Source organism: Perissodus microlepis, chromosome 23 (assembly GCF_051167445.1).
Source record: "Perissodus microlepis isolate ML-2025 ecotype Zambia chromosome 23, ASM5116744v1, whole genome shotgun sequence".
In the NCBI taxonomy this organism is placed as follows: domain Eukaryota; kingdom Metazoa; phylum Chordata; class Actinopteri; order Cichliformes; family Cichlidae; genus Perissodus; species Perissodus microlepis.
In genome coordinates, this window is record NC_140482.1 from 25,923,992 (window position 1) to 25,948,802 (window position 24,811).

At 38.9% G+C, this 24,811-nt stretch overlaps 4 protein-coding genes across 5 annotated transcripts; 1 reads left to right on the forward strand and 3 right to left on the reverse strand.

Moving 5' to 3' along the window:
* Positions 1 to 635: 635 nt before the first annotated feature.
* Positions 636 to 5,700, reverse strand: LOC146361614 (uncharacterized). Its single transcript, XM_084922153.1, has 5 exons — positions 5,542 to 5,700; positions 4,469 to 4,511; positions 1,852 to 1,901; positions 1,386 to 1,759; positions 636 to 1,283 (listed from the first exon to the last, which is right to left on the reverse strand). The coding sequence occupies exons 2-5, from the start codon at positions 4,495 to 4,497 to the stop codon at positions 1,146 to 1,148; spliced, it is 591 nt and encodes a 196-aa protein (XP_084778279.1). The 5' UTR covers positions 4,498 to 4,511; positions 5,542 to 5,700; the 3' UTR covers positions 636 to 1,145.
* Positions 5,701 to 12,955: 7,255 nt separating this feature from the next.
* LOC146361615 (uncharacterized) lies at positions 12,956 to 19,886 on the reverse strand. The gene is made up of 5 exons (XM_084922133.1): positions 19,558 to 19,886; positions 19,397 to 19,416; positions 19,211 to 19,322; positions 18,942 to 19,109; positions 12,956 to 14,021 (listed from the first exon to the last, which is right to left on the reverse strand). The coding sequence occupies exons 1-5, from the start codon at positions 19,558 to 19,560 to the stop codon at positions 13,350 to 13,352; spliced, it is 975 nt and encodes a 324-aa protein (XP_084778259.1). The 5' UTR covers positions 19,561 to 19,886; the 3' UTR covers positions 12,956 to 13,349.
* LOC146361616 (uncharacterized) lies at positions 19,742 to 22,075 on the forward strand. Its single transcript, XM_084922130.1, has 2 exons — positions 19,742 to 19,978; positions 20,604 to 22,075. The coding sequence occupies exons 1-2, from the start codon at positions 19,800 to 19,802 to the stop codon at positions 21,832 to 21,834; spliced, it is 1,410 nt and encodes a 469-aa protein (XP_084778256.1). The 5' UTR covers positions 19,742 to 19,799; the 3' UTR covers positions 21,835 to 22,075.
* A 100-nt stretch (positions 22,076 to 22,175) lies between these two features.
* On the reverse strand, positions 22,176 to 24,463 carry LOC146361617 (uncharacterized). Of its 2 annotated transcripts, none has more exons than XM_084922132.1 (5): positions 23,754 to 24,463; positions 23,499 to 23,611; positions 23,137 to 23,291; positions 22,911 to 23,043; positions 22,176 to 22,837 (listed from the first exon to the last, which is right to left on the reverse strand). In XM_084922132.1, the coding sequence occupies exons 1-5, from the start codon at positions 23,890 to 23,892 to the stop codon at positions 22,379 to 22,381; spliced, it is 999 nt and encodes a 332-aa protein (XP_084778258.1). In that variant the 5' UTR covers positions 23,893 to 24,463; the 3' UTR covers positions 22,176 to 22,378. The 2 variants fall into 2 exon arrangements, with proteins under 2 accessions (XP_084778258.1, XP_084778257.1); XM_084922131.1 differs by having other exon boundaries at positions 23,134 to 23,291; positions 23,754 to 24,462.
* Between the last annotated feature and the right edge of the window lie 348 nt (positions 24,464 to 24,811).

The following is a 24,811-nucleotide window of genomic DNA, read 5'->3' on the forward strand; positions in this document are numbered from 1 at the left end:
TCTTTGTGGTTTGCCACATTCAAATCTGCTTGAAAGAAGGTTGGCTCACTACTTCCAAGGCGCCGTAACAAGCCTTTGTAACATTTCCATTCTTGTTCAGTCTTTTGTCCAGTGCCACTTTCATGAACTTTAACATTTAACATGCTGAGACCTGCAGAGTCTGAGATGAAGCTCGAGTGTTTTGTAGTTTCTCTGAGCTTTGCACAGTCTGACCTTTGGGTGAATTTTCAGGGATTCTGTTAATTAGAATGCATACCTGCTTTTATAGAGTGAATCACACTTGCTGATGATCAATGAATCGGGTGCATTTGACTTACACTCTTAGGTGTGCTTAGTTTTTTGCACACTGCTTTGGCTTTTTTTTTGTTGAATAATTAATGACAGATGGAAAACGTAATGTGTAGTAATTCATGTTGGATTTACAAATTTTAAAAACCAACTAAGGACCAGATTATTCATCATTAAATCCTGACAGGTAAAATAATAGAACTGAAAGAGGGTCTACTTAAAAAAAAAAAGAAAAAGCAACAGTTTGACTGGGTGCATCCCATAATAAATCACATTTTTGTCTTACCAGCCAACGTTGAACAGCAGAGCACCTTTTCATGAATGAAATATAAGAACCTCAGTCAAGATTTTGTTTTCCTGAAAGTTTTTATTCAAAAAACAATGCAACTGCAATATTGTTTATGAACTTATTTTTCATTGAATTGCAAACATGTCCACTCAACTGGACTCCATGAATTTGAGTCCAACAGAAAATTATATATTGCGTGGAAACTGCAAAATAAAAATAAATTTTCAATGCTGCTAATCTGATGTTTTCTCACATTGTAACTTAATACTCTTCAGAGAAATGAACCAACTCCTGAGTTTCGGACTTTCAACGATGAAGACCTGCCTGTGATGACCAGCACATTCTTGATCATGGATGTCTGACATGACGACATCCCAGGAAAATGTTCAATTCTCCTGTTTTCTGGCTTCATTTTTCTTTTCCATTTTGGAATGCATACAGGTTTCTGGCAGTCCCTATCATCACTCAGATTGTATACAATCCACTATCCTGAAGGCCATCACAACCTGAAGCAGAGTAGCTGTTCTGTGTAGTAACCTCTATGCATGACAGGCTTAATGAAACACAATCAACAGCCTTTAAGTACCTGATTGTGTTTCATGAAGTCCAGTAATCTGGGCTTTTTTGTTGCCACAAATTTTTGATGCTCTTCATCCAACCTCCTCCCGACTTGACTCTTCCACACCTGTTCCCAGTCCTTCTTGGTCTAAATACAAAAAAAAACCAAAAAAAAGAAAGTTTACAGACTAATGAAGATAATGAACCGTGAAAGCTTGTTTATTCCCAGCAAACAAATATAATTTCTCACCATTTCTTTGAAGGCCTCCCCCTTGTAGTAGGTCTTGGATGTTGGATACTCCATTCCCTCATCAAATAGCTGCTTGAAGCTTGAAGCCACCAGATGAAGCTCCTCCTCATCATAGGCGTACACCTGTTGGTCCTCACAGGTCATCAGGATGAGCTGGTCACAGGGACATGAGATGCCCTCCACCACACCAACAACTTGCATTGTTACAGTGTTTGGAAGGTAGAATTTTCCCCAGCCGTTCACATCAGCATCTTTGTAAACGGTGTCCTTAAGCCCTGCTTTCTTTAAAATTGCACCAGCTGGCTTCTTTAAGGGGAAACGCTTGCCTTTATTTGCAGATTCAAACTGTGAACCATCTGCTGGGGAGTCCTCATCTGCAACACAAGGCAGACATTTGAAAGGTGTTTGAAAGATGGAAAACACAGAATGACTTGTTTTTAATGAGCCAAAGATGATTGGAGCGTACCTTTCCTTCTTTTGGGCGGAGGGAAATGAAACACATTAGACTGTCCCAAACTAAGACAGAAAAGATAATGATGTTAACAGAGTTTATGACAACAGCCTTCCCTTTACCAAAGTCCTCAGTCAGTCTGTGACCCTCACTGTACAGAGCCTAATGCCAAAGTAATGACATTTCATGTCTGACCTCCTGAAGTCATGGCACCACAGTAATTTGGTGTTTGTGTTCAACAGCTTTGAGCTTGGGTTTATAAGCTGCTGTCTCTGCACTGAACCATCAACCATCCTGGGTCCGTACATCCTGTGTGGCAGTTTGGTTTAAGGCTTCAGTCTGCAGTCATTTATAAATCTCAGAGTGAGTCGGGTGCTTATCCGCGGCCACACCATGTTTGTTACTGTGTGTAAATACTATTGTGTTATACAGATATGAGGTTGAGAATTACTTGTTTCATTGCGCTTCTTCTCCTCTCTTCTCCCTCTGAGTGAAAGGCGGCCTTCAATGAGAATTTGTGTATCCACGTCCAGCCAATACCTGGCAGCCCCTGGAAAGTGTGCTACATCCTTTTTGATGCACTCAGAAATGTCGCCTTTCTATGATGTTTGGACCTTTTGTAATTTGATGTTTGAGCAGCACAAACTCTCCTTTCCTTGTGCTGCGGCTCAAGTAGCTCAGCTACTGAGGATCTGTAATGCTTACAGCATAAGAATCTGCAAGCCAGAAATCCACAGCTGGATTTCTGCCCACAGCTGGAAACAGAAACTGTTCCCCCAGAGTGGGAACGGTTTAAAGGTCTTGAACCGCTCTTAGTTAAGCAAAGAAGCAGAAACACTGATAAGGAGCTGAAAACTCTTGGGAGTAAATAAACAGAAGTGAAAACTCCAAGTTGTCTTATTTCAACAGCAAAACTCCAGCAATCAAATTAAATATGACAGAATCCACAAACGTTTTCTTAGCTGTGCAGGTCTTCACTCTTCAGGAGACCCAACCAGCCATGGCTTTAAACCTCTTCAGCCCACTTCATCTCTGCTTGCTCCTTGGATTTTTCATCCTGTGGACACATGTGGGCCGTCTTCAACTCCTTCCAGGTCTTCGTGCTATACAAGAGGTTTTATTGTCCAAATCCAACAAGTCCCTGGCAGCCCCTGAAAACTGCTCAGCATCTTCTTTGATTTAGTTAACTTTCTTTACATAAAAAAACGTCACCTCTGTCTAAAACTTTGTCTTATCATCTTTTCTTTATTTAACATGTTAAAAGAAGATTTTGGTGCTAACAAGTGTTTAAGGAAAGGTTTTCATGACTCTGATCCCTCATGTTACTCAGATTTGAAACCCCAACATTTCCAATCTGTAATTTATGAAAATAAGAGCCTCAAAAATTTTACATTTCAAGAACTGTCATGTACACCGGAAAACACAAATGGTTGCGCAGGGCAATGCAATTCTTACTTTGGAGGTTCTTTTCACACAATTTAAAAACAACTAACTAAAATAAAAAGTAAACTTAACCCTGAGCATAGAAAAATAATAAATAAAGTAAAACAAGTGCTTTAAATTCTGACTAAACCCACACATGAGCTACAAATGCTACAAAGTGCATATAGTTGCAACACTGTCACAGTGGTAATATATAGAGAGTATGCAATATTAAAATGTTTATATTGTCTGAAGTTGTGTTATGGTGCATATAAATATACAAAATAGCAAATTAAAATTACAGTTCAACAATAAGACAGTGATTCAGTAGCCTGATGGCCTGTGGTAGGAGCCATTTTTAGTCTGGTTGTCCTTGCTTCACACTCCTGTAGCGTCTGCCAGATGGTAGGAGTGTGAACAGTATGTGCTTGGATGGGTGCGATCCTTGGTGATATTGTGTGCCCTTTTCCTGACCCAAGTGTTGTAAATGTCCTGTAGTTGTGGGATGGGTACTCCACAGATGAGTTGTGCCGTTTTGATGGCACACTGGAGAGCCTTCCTATCCTGAGTGGTGCAGTTCCTATACCACACTGTGATGGAGTTTGTCAGGATACTCTGCACTGTGGATCTGTGAAATTTGCTGAGAAGTTTGGCGGTTAATCCAAATTACCTCAGCTTCCTTAGGAAGCCGTGAGGAATTTGAAGGTCTTCACCCTCTCCACCTGAGTCCCATTGATGTGTAGTGGGGCGTGCTGGTCTCTCCTCATCCTCGGGTCAACAATCATCTCCTTAGTCTTCTCAGCATTTAAGGAGAGATTATTTTCCAGGCACCAGGACACCAGCTGAGCCTCCTCTTGCATGTAAGGAGTATCCTCTTCACAGGTAATCGGCCCGACAATAGTTGTGTTGTCAGCAAACTTAACGATGGAGGTGTTGCTCTTGGAGGGGACACGGTCATAGATGAAGACGGTGTACAGTAGTGGACTGAGCGCACAGCCTTGGGGAGTCCCTGTGCTCACTGTCTTTGTACCTTGGAAGCACGTCGCAAACACGTCTGCCATGTTATATAATGTGTAAAAATGGTTACACTTTGACCAGCAGAGACAGATAAAAACTTCTCAGTTTGCCACAAGTTCCAAACCGAGATGTAAAACATGACTCACTAGAACAAAACTTAGTGGGAACACAGAGTGAGGAAACTGGTTCTTACCTGCTGTTGAGCATTATGTCTTTTGGCATTTTAGTTCTGTCACCTACAAAATGAAATTAGAATCATTAGAAGCAGTTTTTGATGATTATTTCAAACCTTTATTGATGCGCTGACACATTAATACAACAATAATATAAAATCATTTTTCATGTTTTACTTTTCTGTGTTTTACCCTTTGTGGCAGTGCGGTGCAGTCACACTAAAGTCTTCAAATTAAAAAAAACTTTTGCAAGAGAAAATCAAACAATAAACTGAGTTTAACAGTGGAAACGGCAAAAAGAACAAACCATTTTAAAAAAATCCAACATTAATAATAATCAAGATTCTTTTTTTTAGGATGCAAGTTTTTTCAGATTTTGTAATAAATATATAACCTTTGTCATAAAACTGTATTTAAGTGTAATCGTTACATAGTCCATTCCCATTATTTAAATGTAACACTCAAATCTGGAGTTTGTCTCTCACGTGTAAAACTTCATGTTCGAGGTCAGATTCCCCTGAACAAATTTTATTTATTGTTACTCTATTTTATTTATTTTTGTATGTTTTCTGAGAACATTTGAGAAGCATGGGTGACCTTTATATTTTATATCTTTTAATAATAAAACTTTCTTAAATCTTTGTTGCTTTTTTTTTTTTAGTCCGTCCCTTGTTCACATACCGTACGTCACACGCATGATGTGCAACGAGGCGAAAGGGGCGTGTCCAAATAAAGTCCGTGCCGTGCTTCAGAATACCACGTGACCAAAGATAAACGAGGCCCAGTTTTTCTGAAATGCCGTCACTGTGTCGTTTGTAGGACTCTTTTTTGTGTGTATGTTAACTGGATCTGAGGTGATTCTGAGGATCGTCGCGGCTGTAAGCACGTTATGGAGCCACCAAAAAGGCGAAATAAGGCGGAAGCTGGGAATCATTTTGACACCAAATTCGGAGTTTTAATCATCTGTCTTGTTTTTTTTATAACTTTTACTTAATATTTTTGACACAGATGGCCACCGTCAAACTGAAATAAGCTTAAAACCACATAAAGCCCTTGTTCACCAGTGTTTAAGAAAACACAGACAAATACTTACCACAGCCGAACAATCGCACTCTGTGCCGTCTTGACGGAAAATAACACTTCCGTGTCACGTACTTGTTTTCACAGGCACTCAGCCACTCCCATTTGCGTCCGTCAGGGACCAGTGCAGGAGAAACTGAGTACGTAGCACCAAATAAAGACAATCCTATGTTCCTTTTATTAAATGTAATCTACTTGAGTAGCCCAAACAATAGGTTGCCTCCGGAAAACAACACTTACATTTCACTAAAGCTACTCTAGACATTAAAAAACAAAACAAAGCTTTCATGTTCGTCATTTCCGTCCAACAAAAAAAGCGTTATTTTTAACTGGTGTCTAAAAGCTTACTGTATATTTATTCCAGCTGAAACTATGATTATTCCATCATCTCTCAGCTAATAGACAATTAACACCAAGTAGTTTTATTAAAAGGATGGTGGAATAATTTCCAGAGCACAGAGAGTATAACAGAGCTTCACTTCCTGTTCTGCGCCTTTTGTCAAAACTGTCTGTTTTTCACGTATAGGACGCCTGAGCGATAATGTGAGCTACTCGAGATGCATGCACAGACAACTTGTAGTGATGGCTAAATGAAGCTTTCTGAAGCACTGAAAGGGGTTCATTACTCGAAGCTTTTCAACACAATTCTCTCTGGTGACATCTGGCGGCCACAAATATGATGTGCAGCATGAATCTACAAAATAAAACGAGCTGCTTCATTATGACTGTCCACTCTACACAGTGGAATTCGGTTTGATATTAGGCCACCCTTGTGTTGCTTTGAACATGTATTTTTGGGGGGTGAAAAAAATTGTTGTTTATTTGTTTAATAAATAATTTTGATCAGTAAACTGTCCTTGTTTAAACATGCGCCATGGTGTGGTCTTTCTTTACTTGTGACTTCTTGATGTTGGTAAATACAATAAGTGAAAAATACATATAATATACATATAATAATGTACAACACATTATGGAGTATGCTTCTTCTGTGAGGACCTGCCTCCATATACTTATACAATTAATCACTGGACAGCTGGACAGGTATGTTTATAAATAATATTATATTAGGCCATTTTTCTTATACATATCTTTGTCCTGGTGGTAGAATTGATTGTGAACAGGAAAGGGAAAATGCTTATGAACTTGCAAAGTAAAAACATGATGGATTTAAAGTAACACTTTTTCATTTTTATTTAAGAAGAGAATTTGTTTCACTGTGCAATGTCTGTTTCCTTTCTTAGAGATAATTTCTCCTGCCTTAGAGAAAATTTTCTAACATGGACGAGAAGAGGCTGGAGTGCACAGAAACTGGTAGAGATGCAGGTACGGTCTGTCTGACAGACTATCAGCTAAAAATAATAAACAAATTAAATTGCTGCACATTTTGTAGAATAACATTTTAAGATTATTTTAAAAATACATATTTTATAATTATATTAAATTTAAGTCAAATGGAAGTGTTTCTAAAGTTATATAATAATATTTATATTATGAAAAGCAGATTTTTAAGTTTTTCACATTTTCAAATAAAATAAACACACAAAACAAAAACAAACAACAAGAACACAAAGTTGGCAATCCCACCTGATTGACCAAAATCAACTCAAAATACTCCCAAATGACAAAACCCCTCTTCCTCGTTGGCTCCATAACTCTCAATAGAATGATCAGTGGTTTGCTATCTCTCACCATCAAAACACTCCACAAATCCCGCGAATGATTCACTTCCTTATAAACCATTGAATCAGGTACTGAATCAATTACGTTTTAAATGAAGCTTCGGACGTCACTGATCATGTGACTCTGGCCAAACGAATCAAGCCTCGAGGGCAGGTGCGAGGAATCAGCCAACAGCCGCCCCACACCATCTGTGTCCCCAGCCCGCCTGCAGCTATTAGTGATGGGATTTCCGGCTCTTTTTAGAGATCCGGCTCTTTCGGCTCCGAACCGGCTCTTCAGGTTGTTTTGTTGCTTTAATTAATTTATTATTAACAATAATATAAAATTATGGCCCCTAGAGACAAAACACGTACAAACTCCAAAACACATTTCTAGCATGAACTGAACTTCCAAAGCAGAGCTACTAGATCACTTAAATTACACAATTGAAAGCATGTGTGTATTGTTTGTGTATTTATACACAGGCACTCATATATATTCAAATAATTAAAAAAAAAAAGTTCATTTACCTGTTACTACCACACACCAAATCCGGCCATTGGTACTTGCTGGCTTGTGTAGCCACAAGATAACAAAAGCTCAACACTACGCCCAGCATCCTGGAGCACTTCTGTTGTCTTTTGTACGTGTTTTGAGTTTTTATGTGCTTCTGAGTTTTTACGTGCTTCGGAGTTTGTACGTGTTTTTACGTGTTTTGGAGTTTTTACGTGTTTTGGAGTTTGTACATGCTTCAGAGTTCGTATGTGATTTGAAGTTTGTATGTGCTTTGTCTCTAGGGGCCACCGTAAATATACTTTTATTTATTCACTCCACATAAAATATAATAAATAAATCATATAATACAAAAATCAACTATTCACATTTCAACTTTTAACTATTTAAATTTTCAGCTTTTTCCTCTTACAAATTTAAAGTGAAAACAACACAAAACACTGCAAACCACAACACAATTAAATATAAATTATAATATGAAAACAAAAAGAACATGCATATTCTCTGTCATATGGGCCTGCATGAATAAACTTTCTGAATCCTTTATCATCTGCAACCGAAAATAGTTGTGGATGATTACTATACCTTTCTAATGTGACGTTGTTGTCCCTGGCTCTCTTTCTCTCTCTCCTTCCTGCTCTGTTCCTGTGCTACTGAGTGTAACTACCGCCCCTCCCCCTTCTGCCCAGCGTAAAGCACAAGGCTGGCGTGCAGAGTGAAGTGGAAAAAAAGTGCGAGAGAGAGGGTGAGAGAAAGAAAAAAAAACAACCCACGTGACGGCTCGCGATAAGGAGCCGGCTCGCGTCGTTCACGTCAAAGAGCCGGCTCTAAGAGCCATTTCGTTCGCGAACGACCTATCACTAGCAGCTATCGTGCCAAGTGCCACTGATGGAGCGTCAAATGGTCGTTGAACAGGAAAGACAGGCCTGCATTGCCATCCCCCTGGTTTAGCCAGCAGGGTAACAACGCCCCCACTAGGGCATGCAGCCCCGCCCAGGAAGGGCCTGAAAGGGCAACCAGAGGGGCCAGGGGCAGATCTACTGGGGAAGGGGCCCACAGGCAACCTGCAACCGGCCATGCATGGTGGCAACCGTCTGCGGGCAGGGGACCATAAATACTGGGTGGCAGGCACACAACAGCCTGCAACCAGAGGTGGGTAGTAACGAGTTACATTTACTCCGTTACATTTACTTGAGTAAGTTTTTGAAAAAAATGTACTTTTAAAGTACCTTTTTTGCACGATACTTTTTACTTTTACTTGAGTACATTTGTGAAGAAGAAACGGTACTTTTACTCCGCTACATTTGCAAAATTCGACTCGTTACTTTTTAAAAAAATAATTAGTTTAACACATTAGATAACATGCCGCCAGTGGAGTTTCCTGTAACTTTTTTACCAATGAGATGTGGCCATGCAGTCACATGACCAGTTTGAAACTGTAGCGGGCAGAGCGGCCCAAGCGTTTCAAAGTAGCGGACACACGGAAAGAATAAACTTGAAAACATGGCAGAGCCAATTGTCTACGCTAGAGCTGAAGAGGATGAACAGCATTTTCCTCACATACAAAGAATGTTTCGCTTAAAAGCAGTACAAAAGAACAGCTATGTCTTCAGTGTCGGTGTCTTCAGTGCCTTCATCTCTTGTGTCCAGATCACACGCTGCACTGCCGTGCTGCTCCACCTTTTCTTTCATTTCTGTGTTTGTGCGTGCGCAGTGTGAGAGGCTGCGTTGAGGGGTGACAGGATTTCAAACAGGTTTGATTATCTTGCGACCATATGATTGATGATTGGGAGCTGGTCGTGAGGTGTTAACTGCTTTTCGTTACCCCATGTATACTACACGATGCACGACACAAGATTAAGGCAAAACGCGGGCCGATCCCCAAAACGGTTGCACGACTGAAAAATCGGCTCAAAATGGGCCAAAAATCGCACAGTGTATGGCCAGCTTTTGGAGGCTAGCTCCAAACAAACATCCACAGCTTGGCAGTGTATACAGCACTATAATGACCAGACCTAATTCTTTTGAAAACCATACATCTTTCCACAGGTCTCAACTTCATCAGACATCACCTAGACACAGAGCTGGATGAGGCCAGCACAAACAGCAGCCTAACTGACGAAGATAATGGATCCATGGGGTCAGGAAAGCCAGAAGCAGGGGAGCTGGAGAGGTACCTTTCATGTCCATTCACTGGAGGTGTGGATATATTGCATGGCTTTCCTCACATCAAGAAGCTGTCGATCAAAGTCAATACAGCTCTTCCTGCATCTGAAGCTTGTGAAGGACTTCTTAGTCATGCAGGACTCCTGTTCACTGCTAAACAGTTAGAGCTTAACAGAAAGAACCTTGAGAGCAAACTGCTACTGAAGCTTAACCATCACTTCACTGAGTGAGGAAATGGCACATTTTTGCTAAATATGCAGAAATAAATGCACACCCATACAATTTATGGTAAACTGAGCTGCCTTGTATGAACATATGTTGAAGATGCCGCGTTCTAATGTTTTCTCTGAGGCTGCTGTGCCATTTGGAGCAAAAATGAATATAAAGTTTACAGCATATCTTGTCACTGGAAATTGTTTGCACTGTTTATATATTTATATTATTTACTGTAGGTATTGGTGAAAAAAGCTTTATGTTGTGAAAAACTGAAATCTGGAAATTAGAATTGTTGTGCCTTATTTTGTTGATGTTTTTACATATATTCCTTTTGAAAATACTAAAATTTGTATATTTATTTAGTTTTGTTTGTCTGATAGCATTTATTTATAAAATAAATCGGACATTTCAAACAGTTACTCACTACTTCAGTAGTCTTTTCGCCAAGTACTTTTTTACTCTTACTTGAGTAACTTTTTTGATGACTACTTTTCACTTTTACTTGAGTAATAATATTTTAAAGTAATGCTACTCTTACTTGAGTACAATTTTTGGATACTCGACCCACCTCTGCCTGCAACCCAGACCAAAGCAGGCAGCAGCAGCAGCAGCACCTGTGATAGGAGGCGCTGGCTGCGTGACATCATCAACCTTGAGGTTCACTCTCCATAGACAGAAACCTGAGGAAGGGCTCGTTCCAGTACCCAGCATGCTCTAACCTAGAGCTGATAAAACCCAACTGGCCAGACACTGTGCCTGGGGAGCCAGCAGGGGGCTGTCCCTGGGACAGGTTAGCGGCAAAGGAGAGGACGGACACTGTATCAACGTCCTCCTCCCGAACCAACCTCCACCGGCCCAGGCTCAGAGGCGGGGCCATGGGAGGGTCCCCTCCCATGGGGTACCCCCGCCCAGTCTCCACTACCAGTGGCATACATTTTCCTCATTCTAGCCTGAGTAGCATGAGATGGAGGAGGGGCGGGCCTCTTAAATGCTTTCAGAAAAACCAAGCACGGTCTCCCTACTACGTGCTGGCAAAAAGCAGTTCATGCAAACGTCAGATGGGCTTCTCTAGCCAGCAAGTATACCCTGGGCTTCGTTTTGTCTTTTGTATGTGTGTTTGTTTGTTTTTTCCCAGGCACCGCAACACTGCTCGTCCCTATCTTCAAAAGGCAAAACTGCCATACACAGACAAGTTTGGGATGTGTGGGCTGCCATACTTCTGCTACCAAGCAGGGGGGCGGGGGCACACGCTAACCAGGAAGTGCTAACAGGTAACCGGCACAAGCTGCAACCTAAATCCCCCCTTCGCTGTTTATTTCACTTTCTGGAAATTCTTGTCTAAAAAAGTATCAGTTAATTATTTAAAGAAAGAATTCAGTAATAAACCTTGAGTTTAATTACATCAGTTTACCTTATGTTCACTTCATCAGCCTGAAGAAATTAGAAATAAAACAACACCTCAGAAAATTACACATCTCAGTGACAACAGAAACAAAAATATCGAAATTCAATATGAAGATATACATTTAAAATACATTCTCATATAGAACTCCCAGGGGCGTTACTCTCTTTTGGGAAGACTGACTGCAGCTACTAATTGTTTTACAGCGTGTGGTTTTCTGAACAGAATAGATTGATGTACATGATACTTGGTTGTTTGAGGTGGTGCTGGTTGAGCCGCTGTACATTCTGCAAATGGCAGGGTGAAGAATTTTCATGTCTAGGGTGACGCCAACCTTTTGTAGCACCCTGGGTCCTGCTGCCACAAATGTAGTGGTGAGCTAAGTTAATCTGAGTGCCGTGGATCCTAAGCACAACATCTAGTTGGACGCTGAGATGAAGGTCCCATGCTCGTAGCAGCAATCTCCTGAGCTCATGGCAGAAGGCTATCTGTGACCAAACACTGTGGTCTGGGACAGCCTTGTCCTTCACTGCCTTATCAAGCGAAAGTTTTAGTGACGCAGGTAGCATATATTCATGGCCGCAGTACTGTTTTTGCCCTGCAGGTGGGCGTATCCCAGTAGCTCTGACATCACATGAAAACTATGGCTTAACCTAACACACATGTGTTTGGACTTGGGAGGAAGCCGGAGTGTCCACTCAGGCATGGGGGACATGTAAACTCTGAGCAGGAAGGTCCCAGAGGGCCAGTGGATTCAGACATAGGAACTTCTTCTTATGAGGCCAACACTGCCAACCACTGTGCCACTGTAAAACCAAGTTGCCTGGTTTACTCTTCTCCACCCATGCAACTGCAATCTTGTGTTTATTATGTAAATACTAATATATTGTCATAAGTTCTGTGTAGCCTTTAATAAATCAGAGAATATCATTTGCCGTGGGATCCTGACCATATCTGCTTTAATAAAGTTGCAGTGCCACATGCATAATTATGCATGTTGCTGGGGTTTGTTTCTGTATGCTGCATGAAACTGCAGGATTTTTTAAAAACTTTCAATTATAGAGAAATATCTTTGTAGCAGTGTAATTAATGTTACCCACCGGCTCACTGTAAACATGAATTTATCTGCCTCTAATCACCATCCTTAGGTATCTTCTTCTCCTTCTTCCTCAAGCATTCCACATTAGGTTCACTTAATTTCTTTTTCATCAGAACAGCGGTCTGTAAGGTTCAGATCTAACCACAAATGGTGAATACTGAGTGAAGAGTTACAACATGGATGAAGTTTTGGCACCGTGCTGATATTGTTTAACAGTTCCTGCTGACCTATATTCGTGTTTGGATTTTAAAAGAATAAATTACCTAATGAAATTACAAAGAAAAGCACACAAGTGGATTACAACACTATTATGAGTTCAGAGAAGAAGAGATTCATTAACAAAAGGTAAAACAGTAATTTACACATGAAGTGATGCAGTGTTGTGGGTTTTATTTAAAATCAAGCACCTTTGTTGGGAAGTTAAAGTTCCTTTAAGTTTAACATGCGTGGTCGAGTTCCATTTATTCCACAGTGTACCTCAGAGTGCACAGTGCACCCCAGAGACATTTAACTTGTACTATCATTGTATCAAAGCATTAAACAAACAAGAATGTCTTTTGTTTTACAGAATAACCATGTACACCAAACTCTGATGTACATGTTTACAGACACTAGTATAAAGTAATGGGGGGGGGGGGTTGAAATCATTAAATGGCAATTTAAAAAAAAAATCTCAAATTTCATTTCCACATAACAGGAACATTCAAAGGCTGCAAAGTTACAGTAAATTACCATCTTTAGAACTATGACAAAGGAGAGGAGTCACTTAAATGTGAACATTCACTTTCTCTCCACTTTTGTGTGGGGTGTAGAAAAGCATATCCCATTTAAAATCTGTCTTTTTCAGTAAATTCTTGAGAATAGTCAAAATTGTTTTTTTTGCTACCTCCTTGTTCTCAGCTGTCCATAACTCAGGTGTTTGTAGTTCCACTCTGTCTTTAACTCGTGCCTCCTTTTTGAGCAAGTTGCTCAAACTTTCAGCTTCAGCACAGTTGCCATAGGGCCATCCCTGATTTTCTGTTGTTTTCAAAGAAAACAAAGTGGCACATGACTTACAAGGAGGCTTTTCTTTTCCATTCAGGAGGCTAAATGCTCGACACTTCACATTCTGTGGTAGTCTAATGGTTCCATTAATTTCTTTTTTCTTGTCTTTGCTTTTCTTTTTGTTTGGAAAATATGTCATCACTGCACCAGCTACATATTCATCCCATTCATGACAGCATGAGACAGCAACCATGATTCCCCTAGCATCCTTATTAGAAGTGGACATGGAGACTCCATAGTGCTTGACTGAGCCCTGACCTGCCTCAGAGATGCAGATTGCAGAGGAGAATAAACACTTTTGGCGGTCTTTGGCATCTTCCTTCAGGTACAAGATGAGTTGTTGTAGTGTGGTCTTTATGCCCTCTTCATTCTCATGTCCAGTTAGATGAACAATCTACAGACAAGAAAAGATTAAGCTATTATTATTGCAACAAATCCAAATATTTACTGAGTCATAAATGTCATTCTCACAAACTGTTAATAATAAATAGATCAATTTTTCTTGAAAAATAATGTTTGATATTCAGGCTTTATTTTTTTTAATATATATTTTTTGTTAGTTTGTCTGTTTTCACAAATAGTACATAATTACATAACATAATAAAGTGTACAATTCAGAACCAAAAAAAAAAAAAACATTAAAAAAAACAAACAAAAAAAAACAACCCCAAAACAAACAAACAGACTGATAACACCAGCTCAGGTCCATCTAAAAAAAAAGAAAGAAAGAAAGAATACAATACAGTACAATACCTGTGGTCCCAGTAGTACATTGCAGTTTGAACACTGTGGTGGCAGATTTCTTTTCTCATTTATTAATCACATATTTAATCATATCACATTAGTTATAGTAATATCACTTTCTCACTTTACTGTAGTAAGAGCACTCCTGTCACTAGTTTACAAGCATGTGGGATGTTAACACAGTAAGGTCATTGTAATGGGAGACGTTAAACACATAGTGAGACTCCTTCTGCTTATCAGGGATGTAAATCCTTAGGTGACAGCCAAGCAGAAAACAAGGTTATAATTCTCTCTGTGAGGGAGACGGTATAGCCCCCCAGTGAGAGGGGCCAACATGTGAGAGCTTGTGGAATGCTCTTTGTCTGTGTCTCTGTATATAAGATGTAAGGGCGGTGGCCACAATTCAGAGATGGTCCTGCTGTTTCACTGGGATGCTCTCTGTGATGCAGTGTGTTTATTAATCCAACTTCAAATCAAGCTCACTGGGTGTGTTGCAGGTTATTGTTAAATTTTCCACAACAACACTCAAGAGAATCCTTGTAACATAATATTAGAGACGTCGGGTTCCACATATTTCAAGTATGGTTCCCACACCTTAAAGAATTGGTCTGTTTTTGAGTGCAGTACACATGTAAGATATTCCAATGGCACTAGATCCAACACTACTCTTTTCCAACCTTTAATAGTTGGTGTTTTTTCATTAATCCATTGGAGTAGTATATTCTTCCTCGCCGCATAGGTGAGAATACAATACAACCTCCTATTATTCTTGGATATTAACCACCGGCTGGGGAGGCCCAGTATGAGAGACAGAGGGTCCATCTCCAATTCACAACCGAAAATCTTCTCCATTTCAGATAACACATTAGACCAATGTTTTTGCAATTTCAAACATGACCAGAAGCTGTGAGTTAGGGTACCAATTTCTGTCTTGCATTTGAGGCACGTGGGTGAAAGGGTAGGATTATATTGATGTCTGCGAAATATGGATATATGCATTCTGTGTATGATTTTTAACTGTGTTGCTTTGGTACGATTACAAACTGAGATTGATTTGGCATAACTCCAGACATCTTTCCATTCTTCATCATCAATTGCTATACCTAACTCCTTTTCCCATGTGCCTTTAAGCCTCTGTGACATCACTGAAGGTACAGAATATAAAGCCTTATAAAATATCTTCACAGGTACCTCTTTATCTGTTAAAAATAATAATTTTTCAACAGGAGAGACTTCATGACTCTCACTGAAGTTAGTATTGTGCAAGATATAATGCCTTATCTGTAAATAACGGAAAAAGTCATGTTTGGGGAGAGAATATTTCTCAAGCATTTGGTCAAATGGCACAACCACATTGTCGGAGAATAAGTCCCTCAGTCTGTGTATTTCTTTGTTCTTCCATTCCTTAAAACCTATATCGAGCATCCCCGGTTGAAAGTCAAGATTATTCACAATAGGGGTAAACACAGATGTTAACTTCTAACCTTTCCTCAATTCGACATACTGACCGCCAGGCCTTAAGTGTATTAAGTGTAATTGGATTATCACAGCTCGATCTAATATCTTCAAAGTTCTTGAAGAACAGCAAGTCCCTTAATGGATACTTTGAAAGAGAGGTTTCAATCCGCAACCAGATAGAGTGTAAATTATTTGTGACCCAGTCATGAATATAGCACATGTGAGTACTCAATTGATATGTTCTAATATTTGGTAAATCTAAACCCCCTACTGAACCTGGGAGCTGTAGTGTAGCCATCTTAAGTTTTGGTCTGCGTTTGCTCCATATAAAAGAGCTTAGCCAGCCATTCAGATCTTTCATCACTTTTCAACTGGAATCATTTGAACAGGATATAACAGTCGAGGGAAAATATCCATCGTAATCAAAGCTATACGTCCTAGCCAGGAAACAGGTAGGGAATTCCATCTCTCCAAATCCTGCTTTACCTTCTCGAACAGAGGGACAAAATTTGCTTCATACATTTGTTTAAATTTTGGAGTTATAAATATCCCTAAGTATACAAAACCCGTGGGGGACCCCTTGAAGGGGAAAGAAAATAGTCTAGTTGGCATTAAATTAAGGCTCCCAATTCGCATAGCCATCAGGTGCCATCCTTATAGTTTCGGCTAACGGTTCGATGGCAATAGCAAATAAAAGAGGTGACGGGGGCAGCCTTGCCTCATTCCTCTATACAATGGGAAACTATCTGATTTCAGTCCATTAGACAAGATGGACGCCTGAGTATTATCATACAAAATTTTTACCCACTTAATGAAATTATCACCAAGACTGAATTTATTTAAAGTGTAAAATAAGTAAGTCCATTCTATCCGGTCAAAAGCTTTTTCAACATCGAGAGAAAGCACCAAACCGCCCATGTTCCTTTGCTGAGTAGCCTGAATTAGATTGAGAAGACGCCTGACATTATTACAGGAATTATGGCCTTTTATAAAGCCTGTTTGATCTTCTTTAATAATTACAGGCAGGAGAATTTCGAGTCAAGCAGCTAATATTTTAGAAAGTATCTTCCGGTCCACATTTAGAAGAGCTATCGGTCTATAAGAGGAACAAGACTCTGGGCACTTCCCCTTCTTCAAAATAAGAGAAATATTAGCTTCCCTGAGGTAATCTATTATGCAAGAACGAATAATTAAACATATTAAGTAATGGGTCTATTAACAACTCACTGAATTCTTTATAAAATTCGATACAAAAACCATCAGCTCCTGGGGCTTTTCCGTTCTTTAAAGTTTTTATAGCGTTTAGTACTTCCTCTCCGGAAATGGGAGCATTAAGGGTGGTCTGTTGTTTTGTTGTTATGGTAGGCAGATTGAGCCTGGAGAAGAAATCCTCCAATAATTCCAGTGCGTCAACTGATTGTTCAGATGTATATTGTCTACAATAAAATTCTTTGAAGATGCTATTTATGGTTTTACTATCATATATGCGCTCATTCTGAGCATCACAAATAACTGTAATAAATTGTGTTTCAGATCTTTTGTTGGTAAGATATGCCAAGTATTTTCTGGGTTTGTTTCCATGTTCATAAAATCTTTGTCTAGTAAACTTAAGGTTAAGCTCTTCATCTTGCGTAAAAAGGCTATCTAAAGTTGATCTGACTTCAGATATCTCTTGCAGTAAAGCAGGAGTTGGGGAGTCAGCATAAGTCCTTTCTTTTGTTTTAAGTTCTGTCGTTAACTGATTCTGCTTCCTCAATTTCTGCTGCCACTTACTGGTTGAGTAAGAAATAAGAATCCCTCTAGTGTACGCTTTAATAGTTTCCCACAGTAGGGCGGAGTCATTTGTTGACTGCAGATTGATGGACAAAAAATATCTAAACTCAGTGTTGAAGTAAGATATAAATGTATGGTCCTTTAGAATAATTGTATTTAACTTCTAGTATTTTGCTCTGTTTACCATATCTTTAAGAGAGAGATCCAGCATTACATTGGAATGGTCTGAGATTATAATACTACCAATCTCACACGATAAGACTAAGCGCAATAACAGCCCCGGTAAAAAAAATAAATAAAAAAAATCAATCCTAGTATGGCATTTGTGTGGTGCAGAGAAAAAAGTGTATTCTTTATCTAAAGGTGTTTTATTCTCCATACATCTACAAATCCTAAATCTTCACAGATAGAATTAAGTGCCTTAGCTTGTGGTGAGAGAGGCAAAGGCTTGTGGGGGAGCCTGTCAATAACAGGATTCAGTATACAATTAAAATCTCCCCCCATTATAGAAATGTCAGAACTAATCTCAGTGAAGTCTGTAAATACTGTAGTCATAAAATCAGACGGATGAGCAGAAGGGTAGTAAATATTCAATATAGAAACAACCATACCCGATAATATACCCTTGACTATAACATACCTTCCATGCCTGTCCTTAACACACTCTGTATTTGGTACATGAGGAGAAAAAAACCTGTCCAATTCCACCTTGCTGTAATTTAAGGTGTTCTGCATCATCTAAATGTGTTTCTTGCAAGAGTGCAATATCAATGTGTTCTTTTTTCAGGCTTTATTTGATAGGACAGCATGAAGACAGGGGACAGGAACCTACTTCGGATGCAATCACTCCATAGATTTTTGAACTTTTAACTGTATTTTCAGAGGTTTTACAGCTTTGCCTCCTGATAAAAAGCTCCTTTATGGCTATTTATACTACCAAACGTAATTATGCAATAAATACTTAAGTGAAAGAAAAGTTTCTGGTTTTCATGTATTTGTGAGTGTATAGTTCTGTGTTTATATATCTATATATCTGTAAATATAAATTTCTTGGGTTTACAATTGGACATGTCACAAATGGGAAGAAAAGTGATGCTTATTTGTTCAAATAAAAGAAAGGGCTGGGATATAAATAGGCTTATGCTTCTTCCTACTCCTTTCTGAACATGTTATTTATTAGGATTAGAATTATTCTATTTTCCTTGTGTTTTGTTGTGATTGATTGTATGTGTTTTCTTTCTTTCATGTTTGAAATAAAGCCACACAATTCAATACAACATTAACTAAGCCCTGGAGGATTAGTCTGGCAACAGATGCGCTTTACAAACTAAACTCTTACCATGTCCAGCACACATGAAAATGGACTCCGCCTGGGTAGCTGAGAGGAATAGCACTTAAAAGGATTGGGGTAAAGTGCTTTTGTCTCAGCAAATTTGACATCCAAAATCTGTTCTGGGGTATAAGGTGGTTTGTTGATGGTTCCCAAAAAGAAGATGCTGTGAAGAATCTGTTCAAACAAAGATAGACTGTTTTCTATGTTGCATAAGAAGTATTTGTATTCAAACCCACTGACAGCGCCACACATTATGTCTCTGTCAGATACAGTACCTCATCCACTAACGCCGTAGTATCTTCTGGAGTGTAGTTGCTCATGTCAAACATTTCATCGATTATTATCACTGCGTTCCTCCTGAAATTATCACTTTCTGGAAATTCTTGTCTAAAAAAATATCAGTTAATTATTTAAAGAAATAATTCAGTAATAAACCTTTGAGTTTAAGTACATCAGTTTACCTTCTGTTCACTTCATCAGCCTGAAGAAATTAGAAATAAAACAACACCTTAGAAAATTACACTTCTCAGTGACAACAGAAACAAAAATATCAAAATTCAATATGAAGATATACATTTAAAAACCAAATGAAAAGGGAAACTGCTCAAACACGACTACTCACCATTTTGAATGCACGGGAAATGAAACTTACTACCAACTAAAGGTCCTCCTTTTTAGTCAAAGCACTCTAACTGGCTTCTTTGTCGTGACGTAAACTCAAAGATAAACTTTCAAAGTGTGGCTGACAGCTATGGTTGGTGGTTTATTGCTTTACACAAATGTAGCACTACTTTGCTCCCTGTTTAACAAAGCAGGAAGTCACTCTGGTTGTGAAATGTGCAAGGTGTGGCCGGTTGTTCAGTGATGACGCGACGAATCCGACGAATCCTACTCCCGGGTCTAAACGCTCCTGTGTTCAATATGATACAATGCTGTGTTCCTGGTTGTTTTAACCAATCTGGCTCAAAACAACAGTCTAATCTGTCATTTTACCGGTTTCCTTGTGAAAAGAGAGAGAAGAGGAAGTGGCTGAAGTTGATAAGGTATGTTACAACTCGTAAGTGAATGAATAAATTTGTAAGATAAGAGCTAGTGGGCTCTTACTTTAGTTAGCTAATATAGCTAGTGATGAACAATTAAAACCCGCTACTAAAAGACAAACTGGCTTTTACGAGTAATTGTACTTATATAGACAATGGATTTTATTGTGTTTTTTTAATACAAAGACGTTGTTGCATTTTTGAAGTCATTTTTATTTCTCCAAGCAAAGATTGAGAGCTAAGGGTCACTTCGCTATATATATGAACCTTAGTTAGCTTTCGACACTCAGAGGAATAAAAATTACGTCCAAAAAGCGATGTCTATGTAAGAAAATACATTACAATCCCCAGCCTATGTGCCAGTTAATTACCAAAATAAAGACCTAACCAACAAATAGCTAGCAAAGGTTGCCAGTACTTATCTTTCTGGTAAGCTTAAAAGCAAATTAGTACAACGATGTGTAAGAAAAGCATCTGGACTTCTTTAAGTTTCTTGAAGCTTCTCTCATCTGGATGAAAGAAGCTTCTCTCTATTATTTATCTCTATTTTTTTTTCTATTAATCATAACTAATGGAGGGCTAGCGTATGATCTGAAATTTCTCTCTGCCTTTTTAAACACTTCCACAGACGTGAAAACTTCACCCCAAACTGCAACTCAAGAGTCTGCAGTTGGCACTTCCCTCAAGGAAAAGCTGCAGGGCCAACAAGATTTGCATGGAACGACGGGAAGTCTTTTCAGTTCCCAGATGACCAAAACCCTGTTAGAAAAAAGAAGAAAAAAGAGCAGGTCCCAGCTATTGGTGAAAATCAGAGTGAAAGATCAGATGAGCTACATCATTCCAACAATGCAGATACACAGACAGCTACTGCAAGTTCCACAAGTTCTTCCCAAAGTCTTCTGGTGCTAGAGATTCAGAATGACATGCTAAGAATAGAGAATGAAAAACTTAAAAAACAAGTAGAGAAGCAGAAGCAGACTTTCTCATTCAGTCAAATATCTGACAATCCTGAAAAGGTCCAGTACTATACTGGATTGCCCGATGCTGCTTCTGTCCTGTTTTTAGAAGCGCTTCTTTCCAGATTTGATCTTAAATATCATTCTGATTGGACTGTCCAAATGATGCCCCTAATTGACCAGTTATTTCTAACCCTGATGAAGCTCAAACTTAATTTTGGTCATGCAGACCTTTCAACAAGGTTTAACTGCAGCAGAGGCACAGTAACTAATATTTTTACAACAATTGTTAGTGCACTGTATGACATTTTGTATGTTGGCATGCTGGAAAACAACATTCCCTCGAGAGCCAAGAATCAAACATCGCTGCCAGATTGCTTCCAACCATTTCCTAACTGCAGGATTGTGCTTGACTGCACGGAAGTTTCTGTTTGTAACACAGAGAGACTTGACACACAAAGTCATTTGTACAGCCAGTACAAAGGACGGACCACACTAAAGGCTCTAATTGGTGTGGCTCCTAATGGTGTAATAACCTTTGTAAGCAACTTGTACGGTGGAAGTGCCTCAGATAAGGCCATAACAGCTGACTGTGGAGTACTGCAACATCTACAACCAGGTGACATGGTCATTGCAGATAAGGGCTTCACAATTTGGGACATCCTACCAGAAGGGGTCTCACTGAACATTCCGTCCTTCCTCACCAACGGACAATTCACACAGGAGGAAGTGAACAAGAACAGGAAGATTTCCTGTGCAAGAATACATGTAGAGCGTTCCATTCAAAGACTGAAACTTTTCTCAATTTTGCATCACATCCCATATCAGTTAAAAAAAAATATTAATAAGATCTTGAAAGCATGTGTGTGTCTTAAAAAATTTACAAACACCTATTCTCCGTGAAATTGAATAAATTATACCTGTGAGAGTTCAGAGGTAAAAGTACATTGTGTCATTTTCTAACTACTTGTGGACCAGAAAACACAACTGTTGAATAAGTTTACTTTTATTATTTATAACTCCTAAGTGTTCTGGATTGTTTTGTGTGTATACTCAGGATGTTACAACATAAAAACAACTTAGTTGCATAGTTTCAAATTGAGAATGGTCTCATTTGTGATTCGTATAATGTTTTACTCTGTTTTTATCAATGGCTTGTTACATTTTTCATTCCATTCCAGCTTCCTGATTACTGCCTAGTTTTCTTGCTATGCATTTTCAATTAAAATGAAGAATACCAGATACATGTGTTACTCTTTATTTTCAGGAACAGTTTGTCCAAAACATTTTATTTTTTCAAATCAAAAATTAATATAATTTAAGAATTTATCTGAATATATTTACAAAGTTACAATGACAAAAAATTTACAATTTCCAAATATTTACAAATAGTTTTAAAGTTAACTATAAACATTTGGACTGATAAATTACTCATGCTGATATGAATTCAAAGCTGCGATAAAATATGGGGCAAAAAAACTTCCCGGTAGAATGTTTCCAACGTTTCAATGTTAACAGCCCAAGTTTGTTCTCTATCCACATGCAAGATGAAAAAGTCACATGGAGTCCAAACAATAAAGTGACAGCTTTTCGCCCCTGTGAGATAGAGGTTGCCCTGGATCTGATGCCAGTAGTTGTGATTCTTTTTTAATACCAGGGAACCACTTGCCTCATCCAGCTGTAGGAAAAAGTCCTTACTTTCTGCAGCCTCCAATACAGTTTTGGTTCTGGCTGACCATGGGCATTTCACCTCAGTGATGCACTCATTAGAGACAGTCCCATCTGGAGAACCACCAAGCAGGCCACTGTTAGATAAAAACAGTCCCCTCTCCTTGATAGCTGCACCAGTACAGTCAGTGTACAGCTGCTTGGCCTTTGGCTCATGAAGGATCCCCCAATCACATGCCTTTGGGGATGAAAATACAACTTAGTCATAAAGGAATTCTTAGATGCACAGACCCTTTTTACTAACAACTTACTTTAGATCCTTCTGTCAGGTTGTACTGTCCAAGCAGAGTCTTAAATAAGGAAGGGGGGTATGAGCGCCGCTGGACTGCACTCAGGACCAAACCGAAGTTGCTGGCTGTGATTCTCTTCTTGCGATATGCTGACCTTTTATAAAGAAACACAAATTAAGAGACACAGTTAACTAAAATTTCATACTTAACACTTAACAGAATTAATTTCAAAGCACTTTCTTACCACAATGCATTCTTCGTTTGTCCAACTGTTGCTTCCTCGATCTGTTTCTTCTCTTCGTCAGACACAGCCAGTGATGCCAAGAGATAACGAGCCTTGTCTTCTGCTTGGGGAAATCCCAGGTTCCTCAGCACTTCATCAAATGTCTTGGCTGGTTTAGCCTAGATTTAAAGCAAAAGGATTTTAAAGGTTTTAATGGAACCAAGCAATTTTGACCACAGAATAGACAAAGTCAGGTACAGAGTATATAAAATACATGTAAAAAATAAAGTGGGGACAGTGGAAGCAAACAGTCTGCTGTATGTAGTTTACAAGAGTTTACATACATGTACAATTTATACCACATGTTAAAGTAAATATCAAAGTACCTGGGAGCATTCAGGACTCAAAATCCACCCCATCCCAGTAAAACGTTGCAATTTCGATAGGGATGCCACTGCCCATTCCTTGTCCTCCTGGGAGACAGGTCTTTCGATTCCAGCTGAAAAAAAAAAAAAATGCTTTTAGTAATCTGAATAAATAATAATTTTAGCATATAAAACACAATGCTTTTTAAAAAGTTAAGAAAATAATTATTATAATTATAATTAATTCAAAGAGCAAATTTTAAATAAATAACTGACCTTGTGTTGTTGAGGGTGTCATCACAGACACTCTCTTGGCAGTAATTTCTTCTGCTTTGCATGATTTTACCCTCTTCCACACACATTCCACGTCAGTGCGAGACACATTCTTCTCCACCCAAATCAACAATGCCGCCATATGATGGCACTTATGATTGCCAATCGGGCACTCACAGGAGCTGAACCTGACTGACTGACCCTCAACATGCACCTACATTGAAAGAAAGTTAATGTTTACCCTAAACATTCTAACAAACACTTGCAGCGCTGCTCTGTGTACTGGTACTAGGTTAACTAGGCTAATATAACTGGTACTAGGCTAACATTACTAACTCTCCAAAACCTCCATGTTATGTAGATTTTCATCTTCGTTTACTTCCACTGTTATAGCATTCCTGTACGTGTGTGTGCTTTATGAAATACATCAGAATACAGAATATCTCATGTTTAATCGTCGGCTAGCTAGCTTACTCCTAGCTCACCTCAACATTGTAAATCTTCTTTTTCATGGATGCCTGGACACTTCCCTTTATAATTCCGCCTGGGAGAACGGTTACACTGACCACTTTACTAGAGTTGAAGGAATTAAGACCCTTTATAACCCTAATTGGTACTTCGCTAAAGAAGGAGGTAATCGTGAACAAAGTCACTGGCTCCGCCATCGTTGTTTCTTGAGGAGCACTTAGACCCGGAAATACCAGCAACGTCATCCGTGACGTCTGACTGAAGAGAGTAAAAAGAAAGCACACTCTCTTTAACCCTTTAAGACCTACCATAGAACCAAGTCCGCCAGAGCTTATATTATATTTTTACATGCTGTAGTGCCATTTTTGGGAGCATTTCAAGTTGATATACATCAATACAACCATTATAGCCCAAATTTTAATGATATGTATGCATTAAGTGCATAGTAATTACATAAATTGCAAAAAAGTGCAATAAACTACAAAGAAATTTAAAATCGTTTTTTTTTTTTTTTTTTTTTACATATATTTCTAGTTAGAGAAATTTAAGAGGCTTATCCCTCAAAACTGTAAATACAAAAAAGTTACACAAAA

Coding starts and splice junctions, on each gene's coding strand:
- LOC146361617 (XM_084922131.1), bottom strand. CDS start 23,892: ATGGCGGCATTGTTGATTTGGGTGGAGAAGAATGTGTCTCGCACTGAC. Junction 23,612..23,753: donor GACACCCTCAACAACACAAG/GTCAGTTATTTA, acceptor TTTTTTTTTCAG/CTGGAATCGAAAGACCTGTC. Junction 23,044..23,133: donor CAAACGAAGAATGCATTGTG/GTAAGAAAGTGC, acceptor TCTTTATAAAAG/GTCAGCATATCGCAAGAAGA.
- LOC146361614 (XM_084922153.1), bottom strand. CDS start 4,497: ATGCCAAAAGACATAATGCTCAACAGCAG. Junction 1,902..4,468: donor GACATAATGCTCAACAGCAG/GTAAGAACCAGT, acceptor TTTCTGTCTTAG/TTTGGGACAGTCTAATGTGT. Junction 1,760..1,851: donor TCCGCCCAAAAGAAGGAAAG/GTACGCTCCAAT, acceptor CTTGTGTTGCAG/ATGAGGACTCCCCAGCAGAT.
- LOC146361615 (XM_084922133.1), bottom strand. Junction 19,323..19,396: donor GCTGATGAAGTGAACAGAAG/GTAAACTGATGT, acceptor ATATTTTTTTAG/ACAAGAATTTCCAGAAAGTG. Junction 19,110..19,210: donor CTACGGCGTTAGTGGATGAG/GTACTGTATCTG, acceptor TTGTTTGAACAG/ATTCTTCACAGCATCTTCTT.
- LOC146361616 (XM_084922130.1), top strand. CDS start 19,800: ATGACGCGACGAATCCGACGAATCCTACTCCCGGGTCTAAACGCTCCT. Junction 19,979..20,603: donor AAGTGGCTGAAGTTGATAAG/GTATGTTACAAC, acceptor ACACTTCCACAG/ACGTGAAAACTTCACCCCAA.